This window comes from Pieris napi, chromosome 7 (assembly GCF_905475465.1).
Source record: "Pieris napi chromosome 7, ilPieNapi1.2, whole genome shotgun sequence".
NCBI lineage: Eukaryota > Metazoa > Arthropoda > Insecta > Lepidoptera > Pieridae > Pieris > Pieris napi.
In genome coordinates, this window is record NC_062240.1 from 1,572,295 (window position 1) to 1,599,709 (window position 27,415).

The following is a 27,415-nucleotide window of genomic DNA, read 5'->3' on the forward strand; positions in this document are numbered from 1 at the left end:
ATTATTATAATATTAGAATGAAATTCAACTAGGCTCAACAGAAGTTCGTTTTTAGACGAAAGCCTCAAACAAACAAGAAATAAAAACTTTTTGTTGTCGTTTGACACCTGTTAAAAGCTACTTTTTCACACTATAATACGGCAAAATCGAGTTGACATGATGTATGCTCTTACACTGTCCCGTTGTAGAACAACATTTGTTTGCCGAGTTTTATTTTCGTTCACCATTTTCTTGCTATTCGCGTATTGTTATTCCTAGCGCAATTATACTATCGATTACGTGGACAAACGACTATGGATTTACTCGAGATTAAAATCATGGAATAGATTATTCTTGGTATAGTTACTCGTGTATAAATTGAAGTTTGGTCGAATCGACCCTTAGGAAATTAGTAGAAAAAATATTCTATCGTGGATACCTAGTTATTAAAAAGTGGATAAACGTTGTGTTTACTTAATTTTATTTTTCTGTGCTAATGCCAACATTGACAACCCCACCAAAATAGGTAAAAATTTAGTCCGCTTCTAGACTTTGTGTTGCCGCCGTCGCTTTCATGTCAAAGGTCGCCGCCACTGCCCATGTTCTAAAGAATAAAATAAGTTTCCGGGTGCTCAGAACGGACGCAAATAGATTATGTTGTCCTCGCAAGGAAGAATGTAGTTGTAAGGATAGGTAGATTTTATAAAAATTGTTGTAAGTAATAAAAATATACCTAGTTTATATTATTACTAGCTGGCCTGGCGAACATCGTACCGCCTAACAGTCGATTCTTTATTTGTTTAAAATACTTATTCTGCTATTCGGGACACCGGTCTAGCTAGTAAGATAAAAAAAGAAAATTGATAAGACAACAAATACATTATGTCAAAAAATAAAAATTTACCTTCCCGGAACCCCTCCACTAACACTTGAACTTTATGCTATGGTTTTAAAGTTCAAATTCACTTTTAAGTATTATTACGAATATTTTGTATGGGAATATAGAAAAGTGTTGTTTTTAGACTGATTCACTCAATTTTATTTTAATTTTTCTCCGTAAGAACCATCTTCGTACTTCAAGGTATATTATTAAAAAAAATCAGACAAATCGGTCAAACCGTTTTCATGTTATGTCGTGACAACGGAAAACGGGTTTCATTTTTATATATATAGATTACCTATTATACCTTTTTAAAGGACATTGCACTGCAAAATTGGAAGTGGGTGATTTTAACAAACTTGAAACGTGGAAAAGCTCCAAATATGAGCGACGTCATATTGCTTTACGCATTTTGTTTTAAAATCATCGAGAATTGCAGTGTCGGTTTATCAACTTCTATCGTACCTACTCTAGTAGCGACTATTGTCTTCAGCGATGATTTACTAAATAAATAAAAATAATCGTCGTGTAGGTACGACGATTATTTTTCTAAGGAATACAATTTTGTTGTAGTAGGTACCTACATCGTTTCTTACTTACACATACTTTAACGACAGTACCTACGTAGCAAAGCGCGCCAGTCACGAGTACGACAAATTGCCTAAAAAATTTACCTACGCACACTGTAATGAAATCTGCTAATCTCAACACAATGCCTGTAGCCTGCCTGCTATTATTGGTTGATGAACATTGTACATTGGTGAATGCTCCAGAATAGCCCGCAAGCCCCCACAAATAGCACTAGGCAAATAGGTATTTGCAAGTCTTGCGAGACTTGCAAGACTCTTGCTGCAAGATCAAGACCAAGACCAAGACTGAGAGCGCAATACCAATACCAAGACCGAGACCAGGTGTATTGACGCAAGACAATACCAAGACTGGCCTAAGTCTCGTCTTGGTCTTGCATTTGGGCAACACTAGTCAAAACCGTTTACGACGACATCGTTTAGAACAACATGCCGGTTATATTGACCAAAATCAAAGGTCCCGGCTGAATTCTATTGTATTAGGTACTTAATAACAACGTCATAGACTTATGACTATCGGTTACGACCGAATATGAGTAGCCCTTCGATGTCGTTATAACAGATTTTCGTCGCTGTAAATGATAACCTTGTATGGCAAAAAACCATTAATTTGTTATTCTTAGGGTCTGTTTCACAATGTATGGATAAAGTACCAAATAGCTATGCAACACAAATTATTTGGAAGGTAAATTGAGCTATTTGACACTTAATCGGACTCATAACTTATGATGGACTTTATGTGACGAGTAGCGCTATCTGACAGTCGTGAAACGCAACAATACTGTTTATCCTACCAATAAGTAATAAATAGCTAATTTGGAACTTATTTAGAACTTATCCGTACATTGTGAAACAGACCCTTAGACTATTATGTCATTTAACTGGTATACTCTAATGAAGTAATGATTTATTTATGTTATTAATAAATGTGTCCTTACCATCCAAAACTATGGACAAAAATAATATTTAAACGAACATTCACGAAATGAAACATTTTTCGTTTCCTGTAATGTTTGGTTCTCTGGACATACGAGGTTATCATTCTAAAGCGAAGTGTTGACTGTATTTAGATCATCAAGGTTTATGAACTTATTAATTCATTTAATAACATATAATTAATTTAACGTAATAGTTTAATGTTTAATAAGCCCATATTTCATAACCCGTTTCATTTACATCTTGTTAAAAATATCACATCTTGTCCAGACATCGGACTGTAATACAATTATCAAAAGCCGGCCTGAATTATATTGAATTCACATCACGACCCTTGGTCGCTCTTAAGGCGAGGTGCAGCGTCTATATTTCGTTAAATATATTGCTATTTAATAAAACCCACGCCTGCGTAAAGAACTTTTATATTAATACTAGCTGACCCGGCAAACGTTGTTTTGCCATGCATATTATTTGTAGGATTTTTTTTTAGTTCAATAAAAATAACTATCAATTAAAAAAATTCGATCAACGTAGAGGGGTGAAAATTAAGGGTTGTATGTATTTTTGTATGATGTATCATACAAAAATATAAGCGAAACATTTTGTCGAAAAAATAAAAAAAAATTTTTTTAGGGTGGACTACTCTATCACTTTGGAGTTTTGAAAGATAGATAGTAGCCGATTCTCAGACTTACTGAGTATGTATAAAAAATTTCATAGAATTTGCCGAGCCGTTTCGGAGGTGAATAGTAACGAACATTGTGACACGATAATTTTATATATTAGAAATTAAATTTAGTAGATTTAATTTGCACCGAATAACCTTATAAAAACTACATAAAATAAATGAGGCAATTTTTTCAACTAACGGTTCGTTGCGGATGACTCAGTCCTGATCAGAGTCTCTCGTGAAGAGTTACTCTATTGTAGCATTAATTTTCTTGTGGCACGGTTTTTAAAAATCAAAAATTCAAAATTCAAAAATCATGTAATCATATGGGTAACACATTGTACACTTATGACTTGTCAGTAAAGAAATACATAATATTAATGCTTGTAATTTTACATTTAGTGCCAGTTCTCAAATCAAGGTCGTAGGACGGAAGAGAAGAACTGGCAATAAACTCTCCGCTACTCGCCATTTTTTTTACACAAAGTTTTGTAAGGAGCTGCTACCATTAAACCATGTTCCACATGACATCTTAAGTAATTAATAATAATAACATAAATTAAAAACAAAGAGTTGTCCTTTACCTATCGATTTACAATTCTTCGATAGGCTGCAATTAGATATATTTGGGACTTCTGTGTGTTGGAATCTTAAATCCTAATTCCCAAATGGCTCAGCTCAATAAAAAAAAATGTTTCAATGAAATTTAATGATAGTCAGTAATGTACTAGTTTCATTTACATGTTCCAATTACAGCTATTGTGTGTATGTTAATACGATACCACAATTGCTTCAATTCATGGTTCATCGATACGAGTGAGCATTGTACCACGTATTTATAATTTTTTTGCAAAAATCTACAAAAAACCAATATGTTTCGATTGTGAGAAAATAAGTTCAGTATTAAATTAAAATGAATCAACACAATTGTTTTTAACTTTTTGTTGATATATACAAAATGGTTTCGCTTAGAGTCAAATAAATAAGTATAGACCATACTTATTTATTTTTCGAAGTGTGGCACTACGTTTCGATAATAATATAGTTCAACATTTAAAATAAATTTCGCATATTGCAATGATTTAAATTAATAAAAAACGGGTGATTTTCCTTTTTGATTTCCCTGAAATAATTTAATTAGGCTCATACAATTACATTATGATTAATCTAGCATTTATATCTATATATATATAAAAAGAAAATGGTGTTCGTTTGAGGCTCTTTCACGCTTAAACCACTGATCGTATCGACATGAAACTACCACCATTCGATGCGAAATTTTTCCTAGATGGTTTATGGCTATTTATTCCAACGTTCCTTCATTTTTTTATTTCTGTTTTACTTTTATGAAAATTTTTCCCGCTAATAAAAACAAAAGAGGCTTCCTAGAACCGCAAAACGTCAACATCTGTTAAAAACTCGATTTTCGAAATATTTCAATTTTCTTAGCGGGAAGTTAAAAAGAAGAATAATAAAAATATGAAAAAAAATAAAATAATGAAACATAAAATTTATTTTAATTCGTCCAGCAAAGCGGGCGCGAAACGGCTAGTAGTTATTTATATAAATGATCGTATTCTAAGAACGCAATATTTTGTTTTGATAGCGAAGATTTAGTCTTTAAATTCTATATATTATTGACATTGACAAGTTCTGTACGCAAAACTTAAAAATAATTTTAATATGAAGTTATACAATTATTTGAGTGAAAGCCTCTATCAAGCGTTAACATCACAGCAATTGTGATTGCAATCAATACATTGGGGAAATCCCGCTACTTCTTCGAAGCCCCCTTTTATATAAATAATGATAGCTACTCCTGTCTAGACTCTGGGGCTTATTTAATCTAGGTAACAATATATTTTGCCTAGAATTACTTTTGGTTAGTGGTTTTGTAATAAATATCGTTGCAGTAATGTAATATGATGTTTTCTCTTTACATTGTTGTAACGCTATACCGACGTAGGAAGAACTGTTTTACCAATTTTGAAAACTACAGTAGAACTGGCTAATTTGAATGTGATTAATGTTTTTCTATGTAAATAATAAATGCACTACCTTTACATTGAATTAAGTAAATAGTCTTATCTTATAACTTAAGCGTGTCGAACACTATCAATTTAAAATATAAATTTCTTGCTGTATAATTTTCAATTTAAGAATTACATTAATAACTTTTAAATACTTTATAATCTTTGTTAAGAAATGGCTTTCCACCCACCATCAAAGTCCGAGCAATATTATCACAAAACATACGGACACCTGTCGCTAACCGTCGGAACCCTATACTGAATCACTATCGAAATGATTGTACAATTAGCGAAACGTTGCCTTAACTGGTGATGTCATGCAATGTTGTCAATTCAAGGCCTCTCAGTCATCGTCCGAACACAGAGCAATGAGAACGCCGTCATCAAAAACACAATCAACTTTCTTATTGTGCATTTGTATTTACGTGACTACTTAAATTACGGATTTGTAAGTTTTAAACATTCCGCGAAAAAGGAAGGTGAGTGTGGGTTTTGTCATACTACATGACTTTACAGTTTTGGTTGATTTCCGGTTTCACTTTTATATCCGTTCACAATTTGTTTAGGATTCTGTCTGATGAATGAAGTATTATGTTTTAATTTCATTGCAATGTAAAATTGAGGTAAGGGCTTTTAATAATTAGGATTTAAGATCTCAGACATTCCATTAAAATATTTCTAATAGCCTATTAAACAATTATAATCACTACTTAAAAACGGTTTCAACTAATTTTTTGTGAGTTTTGTTGTTATCGTGTCGTAATAATTGGGTAATTTTCTTCATTGTGACAATTGTTAACCAGTGATTATTAAAGTGAATATTTTACGAAATCGTTCGACGTATAAAATTTCCGTTTATTGGTTTATTTTAAGGAAATTATCAGCGGAAGCTACAGAGCTACAGTTGACATTGTTTCCCTCAAATATCCTTGCAAAGTGTACTATATACAAACATTGGGTTTACACGTCGGACACAGAAAATAGGTTAGGAGTTTGTCATTAAATTTATGTATTTTGCGTGCTTCGATCGAGTTAACAATCAATTATTCACAATAAATGTTTGTAATCTCTTAGGTAACGAGGATTTAAGTCTGACTCCTATAGAATATGATCGCTTTTCTCGGTTACAACTCGGAAGATTTTAGTTAAGAGCAGTGGCCTAGTGGCTTCAGCGTGCGACTCATCTTCGTCGTAGGTTTGAACCTGTGCACTAATGGACTTTCTGTGTAGATTTAAAACTTGCTCGTACGGTGAAGGAAAACTTGGTAAAGGCATGCCCAAAAAAAGTTGTCGGCGTGTGTCAGGTATAGGCGGATTACCTAATTATTCGAGGAACTTTATCGCGAAACAAATATCGAAGGCCAATTCCAAAGGTTGTAGCGCCACTGGATTATTTAAATAGAGATACATTATAGTTCAACTTTCTCGTCTGCCCTTTATGTGGTCTCGGCTCGTTGTATTGTATCCTGATTAATATCTAGGTTGTCTGAACCGGTCTTCATATAATAAGGAATTGTTCAACGACGTTTCTGAATTTACAAAATTCTGTGTAAATCCTTGAATAATAATGCAATAATAATTACAAGGGTTTGTTTTATTGTTAAAATGAGAACTTAATAGTGCGATACTTATGTTTATATTATTAATTGGAATTAATGAAATTCCTTGACAAAATCATATTATTTTTTATATAGTATTTTTGTCTTCAAAAACACTTGTAGCTTATAACGTTAATAACACATATTTATGTCTATTAATTACATTAAAATATATGTTAAAAAATATCTCCAATTAAGATATTCATCTTCATCTAATCCTGTCTTTATTACATAATATGTTAAAACAGTTAGGGTACGTATATAAATAATAAATAAGTATTTTTTTAATTAGTAGATTCACCAGGAACGTATAACATATATTAAAATGGTTTAATGAATTATTCAGATTTATCAAACGCAAGTGTAATGTAATTAGGATGTAATCAGATGTCGTTCTGCTACACAGTTACAGTTTTCCGCTTTTCTTTTATGTAGAACATCATACTTAGTGGTTCTGGCTCTTGTTTAATATATCGTTGTTTACAACAAACTCCCAAGCGAAATTAGAGAATTATCACTAAATAAATTCAACGCCCTCGTTAAATGAAAATTAATCAACAAAGCTTTTTATAAATTTGAGGACTACTTAAATGATCCTAATCCTTGGGATTGATTTGCTCCAGTTCAAACAATTTGTATGACAATACTTGGCAATTAAAAAGAGTGGCGGAAAGTTTCTTGCCAGTTCTTCTTACCCGCTCTACGCCCTTGACTTGCGAACTGGTAGTAAATGTAAATTTACGATTAATTTAACTTGACGATTCAAAAGTGTACTTGGTTACCCACTTGAATAAAGATATTTTGAGTTTGAGTTTATACATTAATATCTATCAGTCGTGAACCAATATCAATTGTGTCATATATACTCTCTAAACGCATTTCACATAGAATTATGGTACCTAATAATTTTCCCAAGTTAATTAAAGACAAAATACTCGTGGTAATTATGGATAGAACCCGTGTTTAAATAATTAATTGTAATTTTTAATGTATACCAATTTCTTTACTTTGTTTAGTGTAATAACATTTTTCAATGCACTGTAACTTAATTACAAGTAACGGGTCTGCTCAGGCTTCGCGCGGCTGAACATTTATTTTTTATATTTAGAATTATTTAACAATTAGTTACATACATAATGAGCTTTTTAATAATGACAGAAGACTTTAAATTGATCCTGATTTTTTTTTACAAACAGAATATAATATACAAATTTTTCATCTTAATATATATTAATTACGTGTCACGTTGTTTGTCCGCTATGGACTCCTAAACTACCGAACCGATATCAATCAAATATGCACACCGTGTGCAGTTTGATCTAACTTAAAAGATAGGATAGCTTACATCTCAATTTATACCCGCAGTATTATTTTATTGCAAAATATTTGTTTATTAATTGATAGTCACAATTCTAACACATGGCGCTGTGTTGAAAGTACCAACGTTTCACATAAGCTACAATTTAATGGCATAACCACCAAAAAAGCATGGTGGTCCCCATGACTGGTGTTCTCCTACCGTTTCCCTTGAATAGTTTACCACTATGTGATATAACAAAAATCTTAGCCACAGCAACGCTTGGCCGGTCTGCTAGTCATTGTTATAATGTTAGTACAGAAATTATCCGAAAATCTTTTTCATAGTAAGATAAGTGACATTAAAAATGGATAATACCAGCCATTTCGTCTATAAAATATAGGAACAATTTAACACAATCGAATACTGTTAAACAATTTTACGACACAACTTTACATTTTAAATATTTAAGGTCTGAATGGGAGTTGCGAAGACTCTTTAGTCACCGCTCACGTTTGACCATGTGAAGCGACGCTAAAAATAGCGGTTATGCGATAACCATGCAAGTCCCAAGGTCATGGCCAATATGCTCGTTTTCCTTCATGTTTTCGGATATAGCAACTTTGACATCCTGACATTATAGTTAAAACATGTGCTAGGTAGAGTAGTTAAGATATTAATACGATGTTTGTACAACTTTTATACATAGTAACATATATATTAGTATTTATTTTATAGTACGTTTATTGCTGCAGTATATAAACGTGATTTAATAGTCCATTATTTAATAGTTTTTTACATAATCTCTATCTTCAGCAGGCCTACTACATACTTTAAGAATGTACAGTGCCGTGGTTAAAAACTGAAAGAAATTAAATCTAATTAAATACCATTTCCAATAGACAATAAAAAAGAATAGCAACTATAGAGTATAATAATGCCACTTAACAAAACGTAATCACGGATTTTATTTTACATATCGATTTAGGATTAAATTTTTTCGAGAAATCCCATAAAACAAATCGTTATCCTCCAGTTAAAATATTTGTATAAATGTTAAGATTGTTATCATAACGTTGGTTAGATTAATCGTTTAACCTCAAAGTCAATGGCGATGACTTCATTATGTTTTTAAATTGATTTACAAATACGTTGGCGAGTTTCTACTTCCGCCTGAAGTATTTCCAAATATTTAAAAGATATTTAATGTTTTTGCCTATGCTCTGAGACTGACATTGAGATGCTTAGAATCTATGAACAGTCTCGTGTGTGGATAAATATTTAAAACGACACTTTGTTAATAGTCTGAATTCTTGTTAAAGACGAAAGCTTAAACATGGAAGAATCTGCTTTATGTAAGATCGCTTTACATCGTTTGTTTTCATATATTTAATCATTTTCTGTTGTGTTATTGTGAAGATAAAGTATTATTATTTAATATGAATTTCAAAAATCGCTTCGGTAGTTTTATAATTAATTCATTACAGACAAAGAAAGTCTCGTTATGTTAGAGTACAGCACCAGGTCTATATGTTCCATTAGAGTCGTAAGGTTAAAACAACGGAATGCAATTGAAACCTAATTTATTACTAAAACTCCCAAGTTTGGAGGTAAAATTAGACTCATCACAAAAGTTACCTAGATTTCGTGTTGCGGAAGAAAATTCAGGTAGAAAAACCAAAAAGAAAGATTTAAAGTCGCGAATTGTGACTCCTGAATGACAAAATACGGCAGCCATACTTAGTGTTACATAGACTTCTAATTTCGGGGTCATTGTCCAGAACTCTACTAGTTTTCGTTCGATTTATCAATTTATTATTATGATCTCATAATAATTAATATGACATTTGTATGCCTATTTTTATATGGTTGACTGTGCATTTTTTATAACTAACCAGCAGTGGCGGATTTATAGATTTGCCGCCCGTAGGCTTATATATATATATATATATATAAGCCAATTATATATATAATTAGTAAAGCGTTTAGGAATTGTTCATGCAGAGATGTTGAAATATTTATTAATTAGCACTGTATATGAGAATATTTTGATTTTTGTTAAATATTTTAATTTCTCTCCAATTTTCGAAATTCGTATTATGTGTGTGTAATGTGTATAATAATTTTTTTTTAAATTTGTAAACCGAAATAAAAAATGTGTGAACTAAATATGCCGCCCCTTAAAATTTGCCGCCCTAGGCTCCAGCCTATTTAGCCTGCTGGTAAATCCGCCACTGCTAACCAGTCAGTACCGCTTTCTTTGCAAATAAACGATTTATTTATTATTTATTAAAAAAATCACAAGAATGTTAAGTCTAATATTATCGACAAGGTCATAACTACACGGTACGACGAAATTTCGCTAGTTATCGCTTATCACTGATAACATTGTAAATAAACTATGCAACATAACTGTTTTTAATACTTTCGCCGGTGATATGATAAGGTTATATTTACGATATACTTAGTCTTGTGTGAATCAACGAATGAAGTCATTTTAAAGTGTTAAAAATAACTGATTGAACATCTCGGGTTCTTACAAATATCGTCTGTAAGTTGGTTCAAGTGCGAATACTGTTTTGCATGGTTGTGTAAGTTAAACAATGGACTATTAAAATATTTGCAAGGCATGAGGAATGTTTATTTTGAAAGCGTTATTCTGCAGTTCAGTTTACTAAGAAAGATTAGTTTTTACAAACAAGAGAATTCACTTTAAAGCTATTTTTTTTATTTTATCTTCACTAATTATATGAAAGATGTTTTCTTTGAAATTGATATGGATTAGTGTTTTCCAACGTTTTCGAAAATGCATTAAAATTATTTGGAATTTGAATTTAAGTTTTTCACTATGTTGTACTTTTTTTGCAAATAAACGATTTATTCATTATTGGTTTACAAGTACGTTTCTTTATGTATGTAGACAGGAAACACAAAAATTACATATAACTACTTAGGTTTGACAAATGACTAATTAAAACAACCCACATACAAGTATTTTTAATTTGTTTTACTAATTTATTATTACTATCTGGAAAACACCTTTAAACAACATCATATTATAGTTACATCTGTTTTTTTAGAACCAGCAGCCGCTCCTCGACGTAGTTCGGGAGCGTGCTCGCGAGTTGTCGAGCGGCGCAGACGCAGCGAGCGGTGAACGCGTCGAGCACCGCACGAGGGAACTCGCTGAACGTTGGAATATCGCATGCGAAGGTATTTGTTAGACAATACAGTCAAAATCTGTTATAAAGACATCGACGGGACTCATATTTGGTCGTAAAAACCGATAGTTGTAACAGCCGATGACGTTATTAAGAACGTAATTCAATGCAATTCAGCCGGTACCTGTGATTTTGGTCAATATAACTGGTATGTTGTTCTAAACGATGTCGTCGTAAACGGTTTTGACTGTATATTGTGTGTGTATAAAATAGGATAAATTTCGTTGTATACCAAATTTTGTGATTAGAAAATAGTGTTTGCTGAAAGATGCTGGTAATTGACACGATAGATTTTAGTTTTAGTCAATTTTTTATTTTAGATTAAGGTTGGTAATTGTATAATTTTTCAGGGTTACTTGTCATTTTATTTAGTATTTTTTTTTACTAGGGTTGCCTGGAAGAGATCACTTATTTGCGATAAGGCTGCCCGTTGCATCCCTTATAATTAATATTTCTTGTTTGTATGTGTAATATAACGGAGTTATAATAAATACATATTCTGAAGCAGTTAATTTAATTATACAAAAATTCTTAGTTCGCTATCAATCTTTATATCTGATACTTTTTTCCGTCTATTTTTTTTACTTATTTATCGTATTTGATCGAGTACCTATTATACCAGGCTTAGCCAAGCGTGCAGCAACCGCAGACACGCAACTCCACCGTTGGACCCAACTACTCGACACCCAAAGGGGTCTCTCGTCTGCTATCACAGCTGCTAACGATAGGCTTCGACAGTTAGACGCTAGTCCAAGTACGAGGAGACGCGCTGTGGACACAAGGCATGCTCTGCAGGTGAGAAAAATAATGTTAATGTATTTAGGTACATACGATGTCGATAGGACGTAATTAGCCCTGCACTCAGAGAAGTGTTGGCCTAGTGGTTTCAGCGTGCGACTCTCATCCCTGGGGTCGTAGGTTCTATCCTCGGCTGTGCAATAGACGTTCTTTCTGTGTGCGCATTTGACATTCGCTCGAACGGTGAAGGTAAACATCGTGAGGAAACCGGCTTGCCTTAAACCCAAAAAGTCGAAGGTTTGTGTCTGGCACAGGCAGATCAGCTTGCCTATTTGATTTACAAATGATCATAAAACAGATACGAAAATTTGAGACCTAAAAAGGTTGTAGCGCCAATGATTTATTTTTTAATCATATCATAGTTTAAGTCCGCTCAAATTTCAGCTTAAGTCATACTCATTTCTCATTTGTTTTTAAGCAAGTAGGTAACCAATCGGTAGCGGTAATGCTTTAAAACTGGCTTAAAAGCTCTAAACTATGTAGACGCTTTTATAAATAAGAGAAATTCAAAGATATTGAAGAGTTAATCATATATGTTTTACGAATTTCACACTAGAATCTTACACACTTGTGAATTTAATGTATTTTTATCAGGAGCTTCAGACTGAAGTATCAAGCCTTGAAGAGAGTCGTGACGACTTGTTGGAGCACGCGGATTTCGTCGTATCCCTATTAACACCACATTCGCAGCAGTTGGCTGAAGAAACGCGCGCCGGTGTACAAGACCTTGCAGACGCCTATGAGAAGTGAGTATTAGTGAATGTGAATCCAGAAGCTACTAGAGATATAAAGTGGATGAAGCGAGACGTTGCTAGCGTAGCAAGTGGAGATCCGTGGTCTCTACCTACCTCTATGGAAAAAGGCGTGTATATAAATAAATCTAATTTAAATTATTCATTTAGTATTTGAAGTGATGTAGTATTTTGCACGTTTTAAAGAGAGATAAGATAACATTACCTGCTTGGAAATAGATGGCGCTATGCTCAGTATTAATTATTTTATACATACCGGATTTTTTAAAAGATTTCAACATAATTTCATAGGTATATATGTGTTGTAGCTTGATGTATGTACATAATTATGGGATATTGGTAAGTACTAGATGTAAGCTTTAAAAAGGTAATATGAAAAGACAAAATTTTATCAAAATTAAAAAAAATAGTCCGATTGAAAGACGTTCTCGGGCATCGTGAACCCAATTAATAAAGTTTGTATAACTTTGTTCATGAGGTTAAATTTCTGTAAAATTAATGTGTATATATATATGTACATATAGTATCTGTGTACATAGAATATATCCACTTAAGTAAATCATGTAAACAAATGTGAACATTTCATATTGAAGATGCTCTTCAAGTGTCGCTAAGCAGAACACTTTGTTCTTGCTAATTGGCTTTGAAATAACTTACATGTTGTAGAACAAGGAAATGCTAGTTATTTTATATTTGTTGTTTGAATGGATTCCTTCGTACCTAATACGGAGATATATGTTCTAAGTTCTTCTTGATGTCCCATTTGGTATTCGGGGTGAATTTGAAAGTCTGAATGTCAATACGTTTCTGACATAAGAGACACTTGGCGCTAAGTATCGACTCTTAATCGTGAGCTAGAAGCCAGAGGAGAAATGTACATGTCATTGAGTCATTGAGGCTCTTGGTATTAAAGAAGTACATAAACGACTTCCAGCAAAACCCCTTTCGCTATTAAATCGATCGAAACTTGAACGTTTTTAAGGCAGTTCTGCTGCGCACCACCAATATGTAGAACCAGCTGCCCAATGAAGTATTTCCGAACCAATTCTACGTAAGGTCCTTCAAGAAAAGAGCGTACCAATTCTTAAAAGGCCAGAAACTGTCCATGGGCGGTGGTATCACTTAACATCAAGTGAGCTGCCTGCTGTTTTTCTCAAAAAAATCTTTGTTTAGAAACGTAGAAAACATGCGCTAATGTACCGTGACGATTTCAAATGCACTGCGTAAATAGCGAATTCTTAAACAGATTTTCCGGTACACTTGAACATTATCTTAGCTGGCTTCAGTCGTATAATTAACTAATACGCAGTTATTAATATTGTGAACATTAATGGAAGAATTGTTTTAAAAACTAAGGAAGCCTGAGTGAGCAAAATGTAAAACATGACAGAATGTATGGAAATAATTAACGAACTGCATAGATTAACTGACGTTTTAATTATTCGTTAAGTGAACTGACAAAAGGTCTACATCAAGTCAGCTCTTATGCTGTAATAAATAGTTAGTCTTTTTATAAATATTTTAATCTATTACTGTTTAATGTTGCGTTGTTTTTTGAAGTGAAACTTCTTTAGCACGAGGGTAAATTTTTACGAAGATGTGCAGCATTTTTGTCGAAGAAAAGGGACAGAGCGATTGAGACCGGTTGAGAGAGAGTGAGAAGGGCGAATAACTTTATAGAAATTCTATTTTTTAAATTAAAATTTGTGAAGAGAATTTATGAAATATTATCTAGTATTTTATATTTTATGCAAAATAATTTATTGAAATCTCAAATAACGATAAATTAAAATGCCACGTGTTTTTAATATCGAAGAAATAAATTTAAAAAATTAAATTAAATATTTGTATTAATTTTCGACACTTAATATTTTACTGACAATAATTATTCATAAAATTCCTAATATATCATCCTTTTTCCCTCCCTCTAAGTCTAGGAATATACATTTTTATATTTGTATAAATATGAACAAGACTTAAAAATTAGTTTGCCAAAGAAGTTTCACTTCTGACATGTGTACTTTGTACGCACGCACTTATTTTCTTTATGTGTGTATCTGATATAAATGTATATAGTTACCGCATTAAATAAGTAAGGGTAGCCTATTTTGTTGTTAAATTAATATATAAAACTTTTTTACCATCTATATTTGTCGGTGATATAATCATAAAATGGCGTCACGTCCCAGCAATGAAAATATTTGAATGATTAAGTGAGCGACGAATATAATAGTTTTTATGATAATTCCGTCAATGATGTAACTAGCGCCTTGAGACGTGCGATGGTGATTTGATTTGCCGAACTTAAAATACACGCCGGCTTACTCATAGACATTGTTGGAGAATCGGAGGACTATGTTATTATTAGCGTATTGCCACGGTGTGGTTTTCAAGAGGCGTATTCCAGAATGTTAGCAACGCATATTTCTAGCAAAATATGGAAGTAATAAGTTTATTTTTAGCTCGGAGTTGAAGCGAAACGAGTATGTTCGTGTTATTATGATCGCGTTGAAAATATGTTAACGTTACATAGAACACACTTAAATGTGAGATACAGAATCGAGCTAATCTCCCTTTAAGTACTTGCGTGCTCGGTGTAAAATATAATATAAACTCAGAACCGTAGGGTTGATATTTAATCGATTGCGTTACCAGACAGTGGTTGGGGGTGTAATCGTTACGTATTCAAACGGCTAGACTATTTCAGATCGGTTCGCGCATGCGTAGTTCGTGTTTTATGGGTCAGGGCCTTGCAGTATGAACTGGAACCGTCTCAGTGCTATACATAGAACGCTCGTTATTACTCAGCATAACTTTTACATCTCACATGCAATGCGGACGAATAATTCAACCCTTTATGTAAAATTTGACTTGAACACCTGCGATTTTGGGTGCATGCCGTCAACCGACATAACCTCGCGTGTCCTGAGCCGCCGTATTGTTGTATGTATTAGTGTTTATTTATAGTCCGGTGAGTCACCAGTCCACGCGGTTAAACTGTGGTGATTTTACTTCCCTCGACGGTTTTGGCAGGCGATTTTAAGTGTTTACCTCGCCCACACGCTGCGGCGCCGGCCGGCTAGGGGTGTCGATAAGCGCATGTCCCTCCGTTGCGCAACGAGTTCATTTCTTCACCTGTCAAGTACTGCGCAAGGTCGCCCGCTCACGTCACCGTATGCTTGGAACATATGCCGGCGCTAAACGTAAACATTAGTGCAGCGAATATTTAATATGATGTCATTGGGTCGCGTAAAATAAATTTAGACACGGTAGTCGAATGTATAGAGCGCTTCATTGAGCGACGGGCGAGCATAGCGAGCGGATCGCCGCTAGCCGCTGCCACGAACGAAAAGGTACATTGCAACCGCTGCGACCTTGCGCCGTCATACCACGTCACGCCGTGCCGGTTTTATTTTCGTCGCGTTTTGGCAGCTCTTCCCCATTTGTTAGGAACTCGGCACACTTTGTATACGTGCATAACGTTCCTTTTTTGTTACAGATTGCGACAGACTCTTGCGGCGAGACTCGCGGAGATAGACGAAATCGTTTCTGAATTCGATCGCGTTTCCGAAAACATTGAAAAGTTTCGCCAACAGATCGAAGTTTACATCGCCAAAGTCGGGACCTTCTACGTATACGGGGAAGACGACGCGGACGGTGTCCGCGATTTAGCAAAACAAGTTTCTGATCTAGTTGACAAAACAAAGGGCTTCACCGAAGATAGTAGGAAGCGATACGGAGGCTCGGCGCCAGCTGACGTTGCGCAGGAATTGTCTGCTTTAGAATTATCAGCAGAAGCATTAGCCGCAGCCATGGAGGAGAAGGAGAGGGAGTGGAAGAGAGCGAAGACGGCCCGCACCGAATACGCAACAGACGTCGAAAGCGTCCAGGCGTGGGTCCGGGCGGCTGAGCTCACAGCCAAAGAGAGGACTCTACCCCCAGAAGCATACAAAGAAAGATTGGTATCAACCAGATCTGAAATTCCTAATATTGCAGACCGCATGGAAAGACTTAGCCGTAATGCCCGTGCGATTGTAGAAGGAAGCAGGGACGCTGCGGAACGCCAACTCATTCAATCCACAGTCACAGCGTTATCTGAACAGTTCAGCGCTGTCTGTAGTGAACTGGAAGCTCGACAGACTGCTGTCGAAGACGCTTGTGATGCCGTGGCCAGATTCCTTGCCTTGTTAGAGAAGGTCCTACTATGGGTAGAAACACAGCGTGCTTTCCTTGCGCGGCCACTTCCGTTGGCCGACTTGCAGGAGGCCCAGCAGAAACAAACTGAATACGGGGTATAATTTATTACTGTTTTTTTAGCTTTGATTTGAAAGAAAAAAACTACTATATTATTATTTTTTTACAGAATGCTCTTAAGAGTTGTAAGCAGCAAGCTAAAAATTTGGCAGACATGGCTAAAGAAATCGAAGTTATTGAACGCGTCACCAGTCCGGGAGATTTACCTTCTAGATTGGAAGCGGCCGAAAATGCTACAGTCGATGTCGAAAAGAAATTAGCTAAAACAGTCCGTATTCTTTAACCAACGATTTGGATGTTGTTTAGCTTGCGGTTTATTAAATTACTTTTTCATTTACAGAATGGACTGTTACAAGAGTTAGCAGAAGAATGGGAAAGGTGTGAAAAGAAATTAAAGGATGTAGGTCACTGGATAGAAGCTACTACTAGGACCTTAGAGGCTCCTCAAAGCACGAAGAAGCCACTCAGAGATAGACTTGCTCTGAGAGAGAAACTCATTAACGACATATCAACACAGAAAACAAAAATATCTTATGCCGTCGAGAAACTCAACGTGAGTTTGTGTAATATTTTCAGTTTGGGTCGCTTAGTCATGGTGTCGGTTTAAAATTCCTGGTCGTATTAAACTGTGTCTCGATCACGTTTTCTGTGTGCGCATTTGAACACTTGAACTTTTATTTGTGAACAGGTACACTTTGGCCCGGAAGGCGTGGCCTCGCAGAGTCAGTTCCCCGAAGGAGTTCAGATTCTAGCACGAGACCTTTGCGAGTCTTTAGACTCCCTCGGTGCTAGAACTTCGGGCCAAGCTCAGCAGTTGGCGGCCGCGCTCGCCCAAGTGGAAGCCTACTGCGCTGACATTGTGCGCCTGCGCACTCAGCTGCTTGAGGCCGAACAGCGGCTGAGGCATGCCGCTCAGCCCAACTACAGCCCTCGAGATCCAGACACGAAACTCAGGCACCAACAGGTAAGAACCGCTACGTCTAGCTTCATCACGCACCGATATTTAGTAGGTGGCTAGCGATTTTCTAGTTTTGTTTATCGAGTGGTGAGGCTCTCTCATCGAGAAACACTTATAGCACCGTATACACCTGTATATTACCACCGATCACGCGATTCATGTTAATTTTCTTTTTGTTCTCTCTTCCACCCTTTACCCCTACTAACTTATAAACGGTCCTCTGATAGGAATGTCGAGATAAAGTAAAATCACTTCAGAGTAAAATTCAGGCACGAAACGAACGCATCAAGCTGCTCGTACAGCGCGGCGGTCCGGACGCCGACCCTCTCAGGGACGCTTAGATGCGTCGATAAAAAATTCACTAGGCTTAAGTCGACCCTTAGTTATAACTTACTATATTAATTGTAAATTGATTTTGCGAAATATAAACGACCGATATCGCAGCCACCCTCGTTTTTTATTCTCCTTCATCGCTCATCGAACCCGTTAAATTATGTATGTCCGTACTTACGTATCAGGAATTCACCCGGCGTATCGAAGAGCTGACTCGGAGCATCTTCGAGTTGGACCCGTTCTACGTGGTGGAAGACGACCCGGCGGCCACTCTAGCGATGCTCGTGTCCTCGGCTGACCGAGCGCGCGCTAATCGCCGCCCACGCTCTCCCGAACGGCGAGCGGCCCGCAGTCCGCCCACGCCCGCCTGGCTGCTGCCTGGTACAACCTACGCCGAGATAGTCAAGGGCCAAAACTCGCGCTCCAGCTCTATTGACTCGAGACAGCATAGCGCTCAGCGGGTCACGCACAGAATGCATACACCTGAAGCGATGGAAGTCGAAGTCAAGGAACCGGTCATTAGAGAGATGACGATTGGCAGCGCGAGTCCTGAAACACAGCAAAGTGATAGTGTAGTGAGAAAGTCCTCACCAAGTATGAGTGAAACGTGGGATTACAGTGAAATCCCCCAGTGTCGCAATAGTGAGAGTGATATATTCAGTGAAAACGTCTCCTATGATTCAGTTTCAAAGACACAAAATTACTTATGCGGCAGAAGTGAAGATGTGGATGCAGGTTCCGCCATCCAACAAAATCCAACGACATCAGTAGAAAGTTATTCGACTCCGATACTTACTTTACCACAATTGCAAACTCCCGACGATAGGGCTAGGTCAATAAGTCCAGCGAATAAATATAGATCGCAAGATCTATCGTATGCTGAAATTTTAGCTCTCGGACTCAAAAGGCAACCAAAAACACAGGTTACAATGTCTTTACCTAAACCACAGGTAGCCCAAGTTGAAATAGTAAAAGAAATTATCGTTGAAGTTGAGAGGGCGCCTCAACAACACCTTATTGATAAAAAAATTGTGTCTAAAGATAATACAAAATACAGGTCTGAACGACCAGATAGGCCAGAGCGACCTTCACAACGAAGCCGCTCTAGAGATATGCCTCGTCAAAGAAGAGGACCTGAAAAACGACCGACCAAAAATCATGATACACAAATATTAAAAAAGAAAAAAATAACTAAAAAAGTTATAGAAGTGGAAGAATTTGAAGAAACACCTGACGTTGTTTCTACAGGACCAATAAAAACTGTTATAAATCCACCATTGCCAGAAGCACGAGAAGATGATCTTATATTGAAGTCCCCATTAACAGTTACTGTAGAAACCAAAAATGCTAGTGATGTTGATGAATCGAAATCAGAATCTATTGAACCTACCCATAAAAAACTAAAAAAGAAACCAAAATCAAAACGAACTAAAGATAGTGACGATGAGATTGAAAAAGCTCTAAAAGAAATTGAGAGAAATTCATCGAAACAAAGAAAAAAGAAACAAAAAACTATAAATGAAAAACCAAAAAAAGAAAGCGACACTGCTATAATAACATGCAACACAGAATCTTTAGACGTGTCCGAGGAACTCGTAAAGCGAGAACCCACAAGTCAAGTGATAAGCATGGATCAACAAGAAATAAAACCACAAGATGTTGTAGATGTTTCTATTCATATATCTATTGATTCTGCATGTAAGGAAACAGATGATTCTTTTATTAAAGGTAAAATTACAAATACTGATGAAAAATGTAAAAAAAGAAAGAAAAGTAAAAAGAATAAAGTTTCATCGGAATTAAACACTCAAAAATTAGATGATATTGAACAATCTATTGAAAGTAACGTTGAAAGCAAAAGTCAAATGATGGAATTCAAGGAAAATGTACAAGTACTGCAAGAAAACACAATATATACACTAAAAGAAAATAGTACATTAAAAGAAAATTTAGTTACTCTGGATTGGAATGCTCTAATGGAGGAAGAAGAAAATGTTTCAGAGTCTTCTATTCCTCTCGAAGGTGAAAACTATCAAATGAAAGATATATCGGCACAAGTTGCTACCGAAGTAAATATTATACCAGAAAGCAATGAAATTTATGATTCACAAAGTATTTTACAAACAGACCCGTTCACAGAACCACTTAGTCAAAATATTGTTGAACAATATGAAGATCTACTAAGCACAAACCAGGAACAAGAACCTCAGTTCTCTGAACCTAGTACTTCCACGTCGCCTAGTATAAATCAGGAAGCGTGTACAGTTGGTTTTAATGTGGGTACAGAAATAATACAACCGCCACATATGATGTATCAATTAGATAAAAAAGAAGGTCAACCATCGTTAGAAAGTAAAAAAGAACTTGAAACATATTCATCTAGTAACATAAAACATATAAAAACAATCATTGACGAATCTACTCCTGAAGATATTAAGCCAAGTTCAATTATTTCAAATAAAAGTGAGAAAAATAACAACTATAAGTTTATACCAATTGATCCTTTAAAAGAGATTAATGATTTGGTGGAAACCGAAACTTGTAAACCACACGACGTAGATACTCATACAATTTATCTAATAACTCACGAAGAAAAGAAGCTACCACCTATTAGAACTGTCAAAGTATTTACAAGTAAGGACGTTCCTACCGATGATGTAATTGAAAATCCCAATTATGAACCATTGACTTCAAATGTAACGGACGAGATTATTGAATCTGTGATCATTAATCAAGAAATACAATTCAGTGACGAGCAAACTACACCCGAAATAAAATCATTTAATACAGTAAATTATAATGAAACTGTAAATGAAAATGCTGCTACAACTATAACTAATGTCGCCACTGAAATACCTAGTCAATTAGAAACTGAAATTGACAAAACTGAAATGTATACATTAGAAGAAGTAATATTTGGATCGGTTCAAGATCGAAATAAATCCAAAGAAAATACAGAAATTCCCTACAAAGAGCTCATCGACGAAGTCAAAACATATTCCATAAATTTGGACTATCAGCAATTAGACTATAACTTTTATGAGCTGATAAAAGGCGAAAAAGAAATTCAGTCCCAAAATTATAAAGAAAACGAATTAGCTTCGAAGCCAGAATTATTACCTGTACTCGATTTAACATTAACTGAATCCGATTCTCAGGGTTCCAACGAAATATCAGCAATATATGAAAAGCCTATCGACGACTATTTCGAAATTACAGATTCTGAAAAGCTATTGGGCTGTATTAAAAGTATTGATGAAATAGGAAATGTAAAAGTGGTTTCGCCTTTGTCAAATGTATATCATATAGAAGAGAAACAATTACCTGAATGTAAAACGACGGTAAAATCATCTAATTCGGAAGATGAAAACTTGCCAAACAATGCAGAAAACACAATCTTATTAAATGAGGTTGTAATCAATATGAAATCTGAAATGCCACGGCAAAATTACTATGATCTTCGTGATGCAGAGAAAATGTTGGGGGTCATGAATTATAATAAAATATTGTATATTATTGATGTGAATAAAGATAAAGAAGTCATAATTCAAGACACAGACATAAAAAACAAACCTATACCACAAAATATTTCTGGTATTGAGGAGAATGCGGGCGATGTATGTAAAAAATTAAAGTGTGACTATGAACAAGTAGCATACAGTTATCAAGAAATTAAAAAGGCTGAAGAAGTTTTGGCAATAAAGAATTCAAGAGAAGCAAGTGTGGAACCTGCAAATATAATAGAAAATAGTCAAGGAAGTAATATGGCTTTACAAACGAATAACATTAGTATTGATCAAAACAAAGACACACACAAAAATTATTCTTCACATTTGATTGAAGTCCCGTATTATTCGTACATTGACATTAGAGATGCAGAAATTTTACTTGCGAGTATAACCACTACTGTCTCCCAAGAACCACTAAAAGAAACATTGAAAAATGAAAGTGATTTGGATATTACTTACACAAAAACTGAAGAAAGTTCTATAAATGAACCATTAAATGACTTAGATGTCCAGATACCCCTTAAAACATTCGTGAATAATTCCTTAATCATGGAAATACCACGATTCAACTATCAAGAAATTCAAAACGCTGAAATGAAATATGCCGAAACATGTGTCCAAAATACCATATTGTGTCAAAATACTGAACCTGCTTTGTCAGTTTTTGAATCTAGTTCCCCTAATGTGAATGACATGAAAGGCGAAGTATACCTGGAAGTATCTAAGGCTGATGCATTGGAAGGAAGCAATGATAATGATGTTATTACAAAGAATTCAACTCTTTCAAAAGAGTTATTAAATAGTGAAACTGAAAAGCATGTTGAGAAGATTATTACACAAGAGTGTAACGTGAACTCTACTTTAAATAAAAAAGAACTAGAAGAAAATTCAGCTGACATTGCAACATGTACATTAGATACCATTAGTCGGGAGGATGAAATACCCTCAGTAAATATTGTATGTGAAAAAATAGAAAATATCGAGCCGACATCTGTCATAGAGCTAAACGATGAAGTTAATTTAGCTAACGATGAGGATGATTTTGTTATTGTTGATATGATTAACGACATCTATGAAAATATTGATCAGGCGGTAAAAAATGCATCCGCAGAAGTAGACCGACAGGAAAACCAGGCGTTACATTTTATCGATACTTCGATACCACCTATAAAGGAAACAAATAAAAACGCTAAACAAAATCCTACAAATATATGTAATATAACTGACAAAGAAGAAACACAAATAATCGGAGAAATTTGCAACTTAGATGTTTCAAACCAATCTGTACCCACTGAAAATAAAGCATCGTCAGATACAGAGCCTGACTTTGAAATAATTACTACTCCAATTTCTGATATTCAGGACCTTGAAATTATTGAGCCTGTACCTATCTCGGCGGATGATCACTTAATTCACACACTCCAATCGACTGATGCCCATCAGCCTCATTTCACTGATACGCCAGGTCTCTTTGATACGGTGAAAGAAAGTACGGATTTAAATATAATCAATATTGACAAAAACAATTACGAAATCGTTACAAAAGACATAAAAGTTGACAATCGGGTTGAAAAATCACCCATACATAGCTTGCATGAACTTTTGCCAGAGATAGATTCTATTCCGGAATTTAAACCTACATATCCTAAAACATTCTTTTCTAACTTATCCGCTGACGCGCCCGAGTTTACCCCGTCTTATATGTTCCAAAGTAACCCTACTGACACTGTTCCTAATGCTTTGGAAAACCCAGATTCGGATACTGATGTGAAGCGCAAAGAATTGGATTCAAAATCGTACTCTGCTGCTGCTGCTGCTTTCATCACAATGGAAAGCAAAAACATGGAAGACACAGTCCTACATCAAAAACTAGAAGATACAGAGAGGGTTTCACCGACCATAAATGCAGAAAAGAATCCTGATAGTGATCTGTTTAAAAATCTAGAAATTAAAAACACGTCTATTATACCTCAAGCCAATACAGATACGGCAAATGTATGGGTTAAAATGTTAGATGACAGTAAATCTTACGCAGAAATTGTGGCGGAAGGACTTGCAATAAATGAACAAAAGGTAGAATGCCAAGAACCTTCCAACTTTGAAGAATCCCCTTCCACAAGTTTTGTAAGAGAAAATACGTTACAAGATATAACAACCGAAAATACAAAAGTAGAAGTTGGTAGCTCATGGGCTAAGATAGCAGCTACAAAATCGCCGTTAAATGTTAATAAGAATACATTTGAACAAACAATGCCTGTTCCAGCTACTATCCATAATAAAACACCAGTTATTTTAGTTGATGAATCTGATGTAGATCATTATAAAATACCAAAGGAAATAGATGCTGATGGATTTATTACTGTTGAAAGAAGTAGACATTCTCGATCAAGGTCAAGGGAAGTTCAATCGACCTCTACTCTAAATAGAGGTTTAATTATTTCGCACCGGGATAAATCAGAAAACAGATTTGATGCTCTTTTAGATACGTTGAAGTCTGAAGAAGTGGAACGATTCCAAAAAGCTAATTCTGAAGACGAACAAGAAAATAAACCAAAGCCAAGAAAAAGTCGGTCCCCCAAATCAAGAAACAAGTCGGAAATATTAAAATATGAAGAAAAATTACAGTCAACAAAGTTAAAAGAAGTCCTGCCTCAACAAGTGGAACATATTAAATATGAATCAGATGATACTGAAAATAAGAAAAAGTCTAAGAAGAAGAAGAAAAACAAAAAATCTAACAACAAAATAACAGATTCATCCCAAGATGCAAAGGCTACTGAAGAAATCTTCCCTGAAACATTAAGCGAAAAGAAACAGATTAACAAAAGTGATCTATTAGAAACAAATATATCTACACCGGAATCTGTACATACCCCTGTAAAAGATCGTGTATATTCTGAAGCTCAATATTGGAAAGTCGACGCAAGTGACTTAACTGAGTTAAGCAGTCTATCTGAAACTATAACAATAGAGTTAAGTCCAGGACAAGAATTACAATTTGAAACTAGACCATCAGTCCAATCCGAATCATGCTTAATTGAATCAAATGAAGAAGTAAACACACCCGATCCACTTGACTCTTTGAATTCAGACAATAACACAATACACACTAACCTTTCGGAAGAGCAATCTCTTGAAAGCAAAATGGCAGATCTGCAAAGGGAAATTGAGGAGATGCTTTTGCCAGAAAATGATAATTCAATGACCAGTGATGTCACGCCAAAAGAATTAGCAGACACGAATGAATCTCTTGATGAACAAGACGAAATTACTGAGAATATGTCTCCTTCGTTGGCATCACCAGAACCTGAAGATTATCAACGAATTCCAGCTGACGAAGATATAATGCAAGAGTCTAAAATTGCTTTTAAAGAAGCGCTTCCAACTACTGTTACTACCACCGCATTGGAAACAAATAAGCAGAATGAAGACATATTTAAGAAGCAAGAGGCACTTAAAATAGAAGAAGTAGCAGAACATGAATCCAATATTAATTTAGAACACGATAAAAACAGTACAAAATCCTTATCTACTAATAGTGACTCTATTACTAACAATAAACTACAAAATAATTATAACTTGAAAACGGATAATTTCTGGGTAGAAAAATCATTTATTGATGATGCAGAAAAACTCATGCTAACTTCACCTGTCAATAAGCCGGAAACTAATCAAGTTAAAATAGATACCAAACCGGAAATTGTTAAGGTAGAAGAAAATCTTATCAACGACAGTTCATTTTGGCCTGAAAAGTATTTATACCACGACGCTGAGTGTCACTATTTCCTACAGAGGGAAATAAAAACCAAAGTCAACGATACTAATATCCATATTGAGGCAAACGACGAGAATGATAAAGATCGCGATCCCGGTAGTGGCTCCGGTCATTCTTCTGATTTGGATGAGAAGGATCCGCATGGATCGTGCGGGTCTCCTTCCGATTCCAACTACATATCCATGGACTTGCCCGGTGGAATTTGTAGTTGGAAAGATGAAACGTCATATCTCAGCATTGAAACGCCCACGGATTCCTTATTGGAGTCTGTGAGTGAAATATCTCGCGTAGGTTTCGATATGTCAGAGGATTCACTAACAACCCCTACCCTAGAACCAGTCGCCCTACCTGACCCCCTACAGGAGCCGTCGGCCGCAGTGGGAGCCCGGACTACCAAGGTGACTGATCTGCAGTCGTATTGTACAATTTTTAATTTCATTTTTTATGTTTGGCATGATATTACTACAAAAATATTAATTTCACGATTAGTAAAAAATTTGTACAATTTGTCACCTGCCGATCGTCTTGCAGAGCCAAGTATTGTCAACTCATTGTAAGCTTATCTAGTCTGTGCATTTAAGTTACAGTTTAAATAATGTGTGAAAAACGAATTCTAGTCATGTCTAGTCAACTATTTTTGTCGAATTAATAAATAAAATGAGTGTGCTTTACATTGTTTTATTGTATTAGTTCAAAAACCCCTGTTTTTGTTCAAAATGAATTGCCAAATCAATTGGTTTTACAAGACGAGAGCAGCTGCTTTGTTTATAGATGCTTTAGTTTGGGCTTAAAATTCTTACTGATAGCAAAGTTATTTTGTTGAGACGTATTATATTGCCCTGTTGGATGACTGATGGTACAACACAGCCACAGCATTAAACTTAAATGGCTTGTTAAACATGAACTACGAATTATAAAGGTACAAATATTGTATAGTTGAGTTTTCCTAATATGTAGTAATATTTTGTTTGATTGGATGAATCCTTAGATAACATGTGCAATATCGTTATGAAATATGTTTAAAATCTGCACTGCAGGCTAACCTACAAATAATTGGCATTTTTTCAATTAATATGCTTTTGTATCAAAAGTTTTCAACGGTACTGCGCACGTTAATTTTAAGCCTAAATGTTATAGAATGATCCCGCGTGAAGCATGTCATGCCAATAATAAAATTGATGTTGTTTTCGATGTTGTTTGTAAACTAAAATTTATTGCAATTTTAATATTCCAGTTACAATAAAATTGTAGTAGCAGGAATATTTTGTGGCATATGTTTTTTGTTATTTTGTTTTACCTTGTTGACGTGGATTATTCACAGCCAGCTACCGATTAGTTTAGCATGCGTTCCCCTCGCACTTCGAGAAATTGTTCCCTACACTATATTTTGGCATCGGTTTTGGCATGCGCTAATCCAACGTCACTGGTTTTGCATTCATTACTAATGTAGAGTTGTGTTCTCAGGATGAGTTGTCTTACGATATTGAAACATTGCTCGAAGAGGTGAAGATAGTTCAGGCTAATTTATCAGATCTACCAAATGAAAGTCTCGAGGCGATGGAACAAGGGCTCGTGGTAAGTTTCATTCCCATAGAAATGACGTAACTAATTTAAATAGAACAGACATTCGTTCGCGCTCACGTGCTATTTCAGTCATACCAAATGTTGCTTTCAATTCTGTATTAACTAGACTCATGATGTCATTATAAAAATATTTCAGCGTTTCAAATGATTTGTCGGGAGTAGGTCATTTATTTGGGCTAATGTTTTGATGAAATGAAACGTAAATATAAAATTTTAAATACAGTGGTACCTCTATATGCGAGTGCCCTAATATA

General features: G+C 35.2%; 1 protein-coding gene across 6 annotated transcripts in view; it reads left to right on the forward strand.

The window, feature by feature from the left end:
• LOC125050801 (muscle-specific protein 300 kDa) overlaps positions 1-27,415 on the forward strand; it is a 157,846-nt gene that overhangs the window by 93,341 nt on the left and 37,090 nt on the right. For 5 of the 6 annotated variants that reach the window (XM_047650822.1, XM_047650819.1, XM_047650821.1 and 2 more), the window contains 9 exons: positions 11,058-11,190; positions 11,821-11,993; positions 12,591-12,742; positions 16,248-17,040; positions 17,112-17,270; positions 17,343-17,555; positions 17,691-17,966; positions 18,479-25,975; positions 27,042-27,152. In XM_047650822.1, coding sequence (XP_047506778.1) covers positions 11,058-11,190; positions 11,821-11,993; positions 12,591-12,742; positions 16,248-17,040; positions 17,112-17,270; positions 17,343-17,555; positions 17,691-17,966; positions 18,479-25,975; positions 27,042-27,152 — 9,507 coding nt within the window. The remainder of the gene's footprint in view (positions 1-11,057; positions 11,191-11,820; positions 11,994-12,590; positions 12,743-16,247; positions 17,041-17,111; positions 17,271-17,342; positions 17,556-17,690; positions 17,967-18,478; positions 25,976-27,041; positions 27,153-27,415) is intronic. The other variant, XM_047650824.1, reaches the window with a different exon arrangement.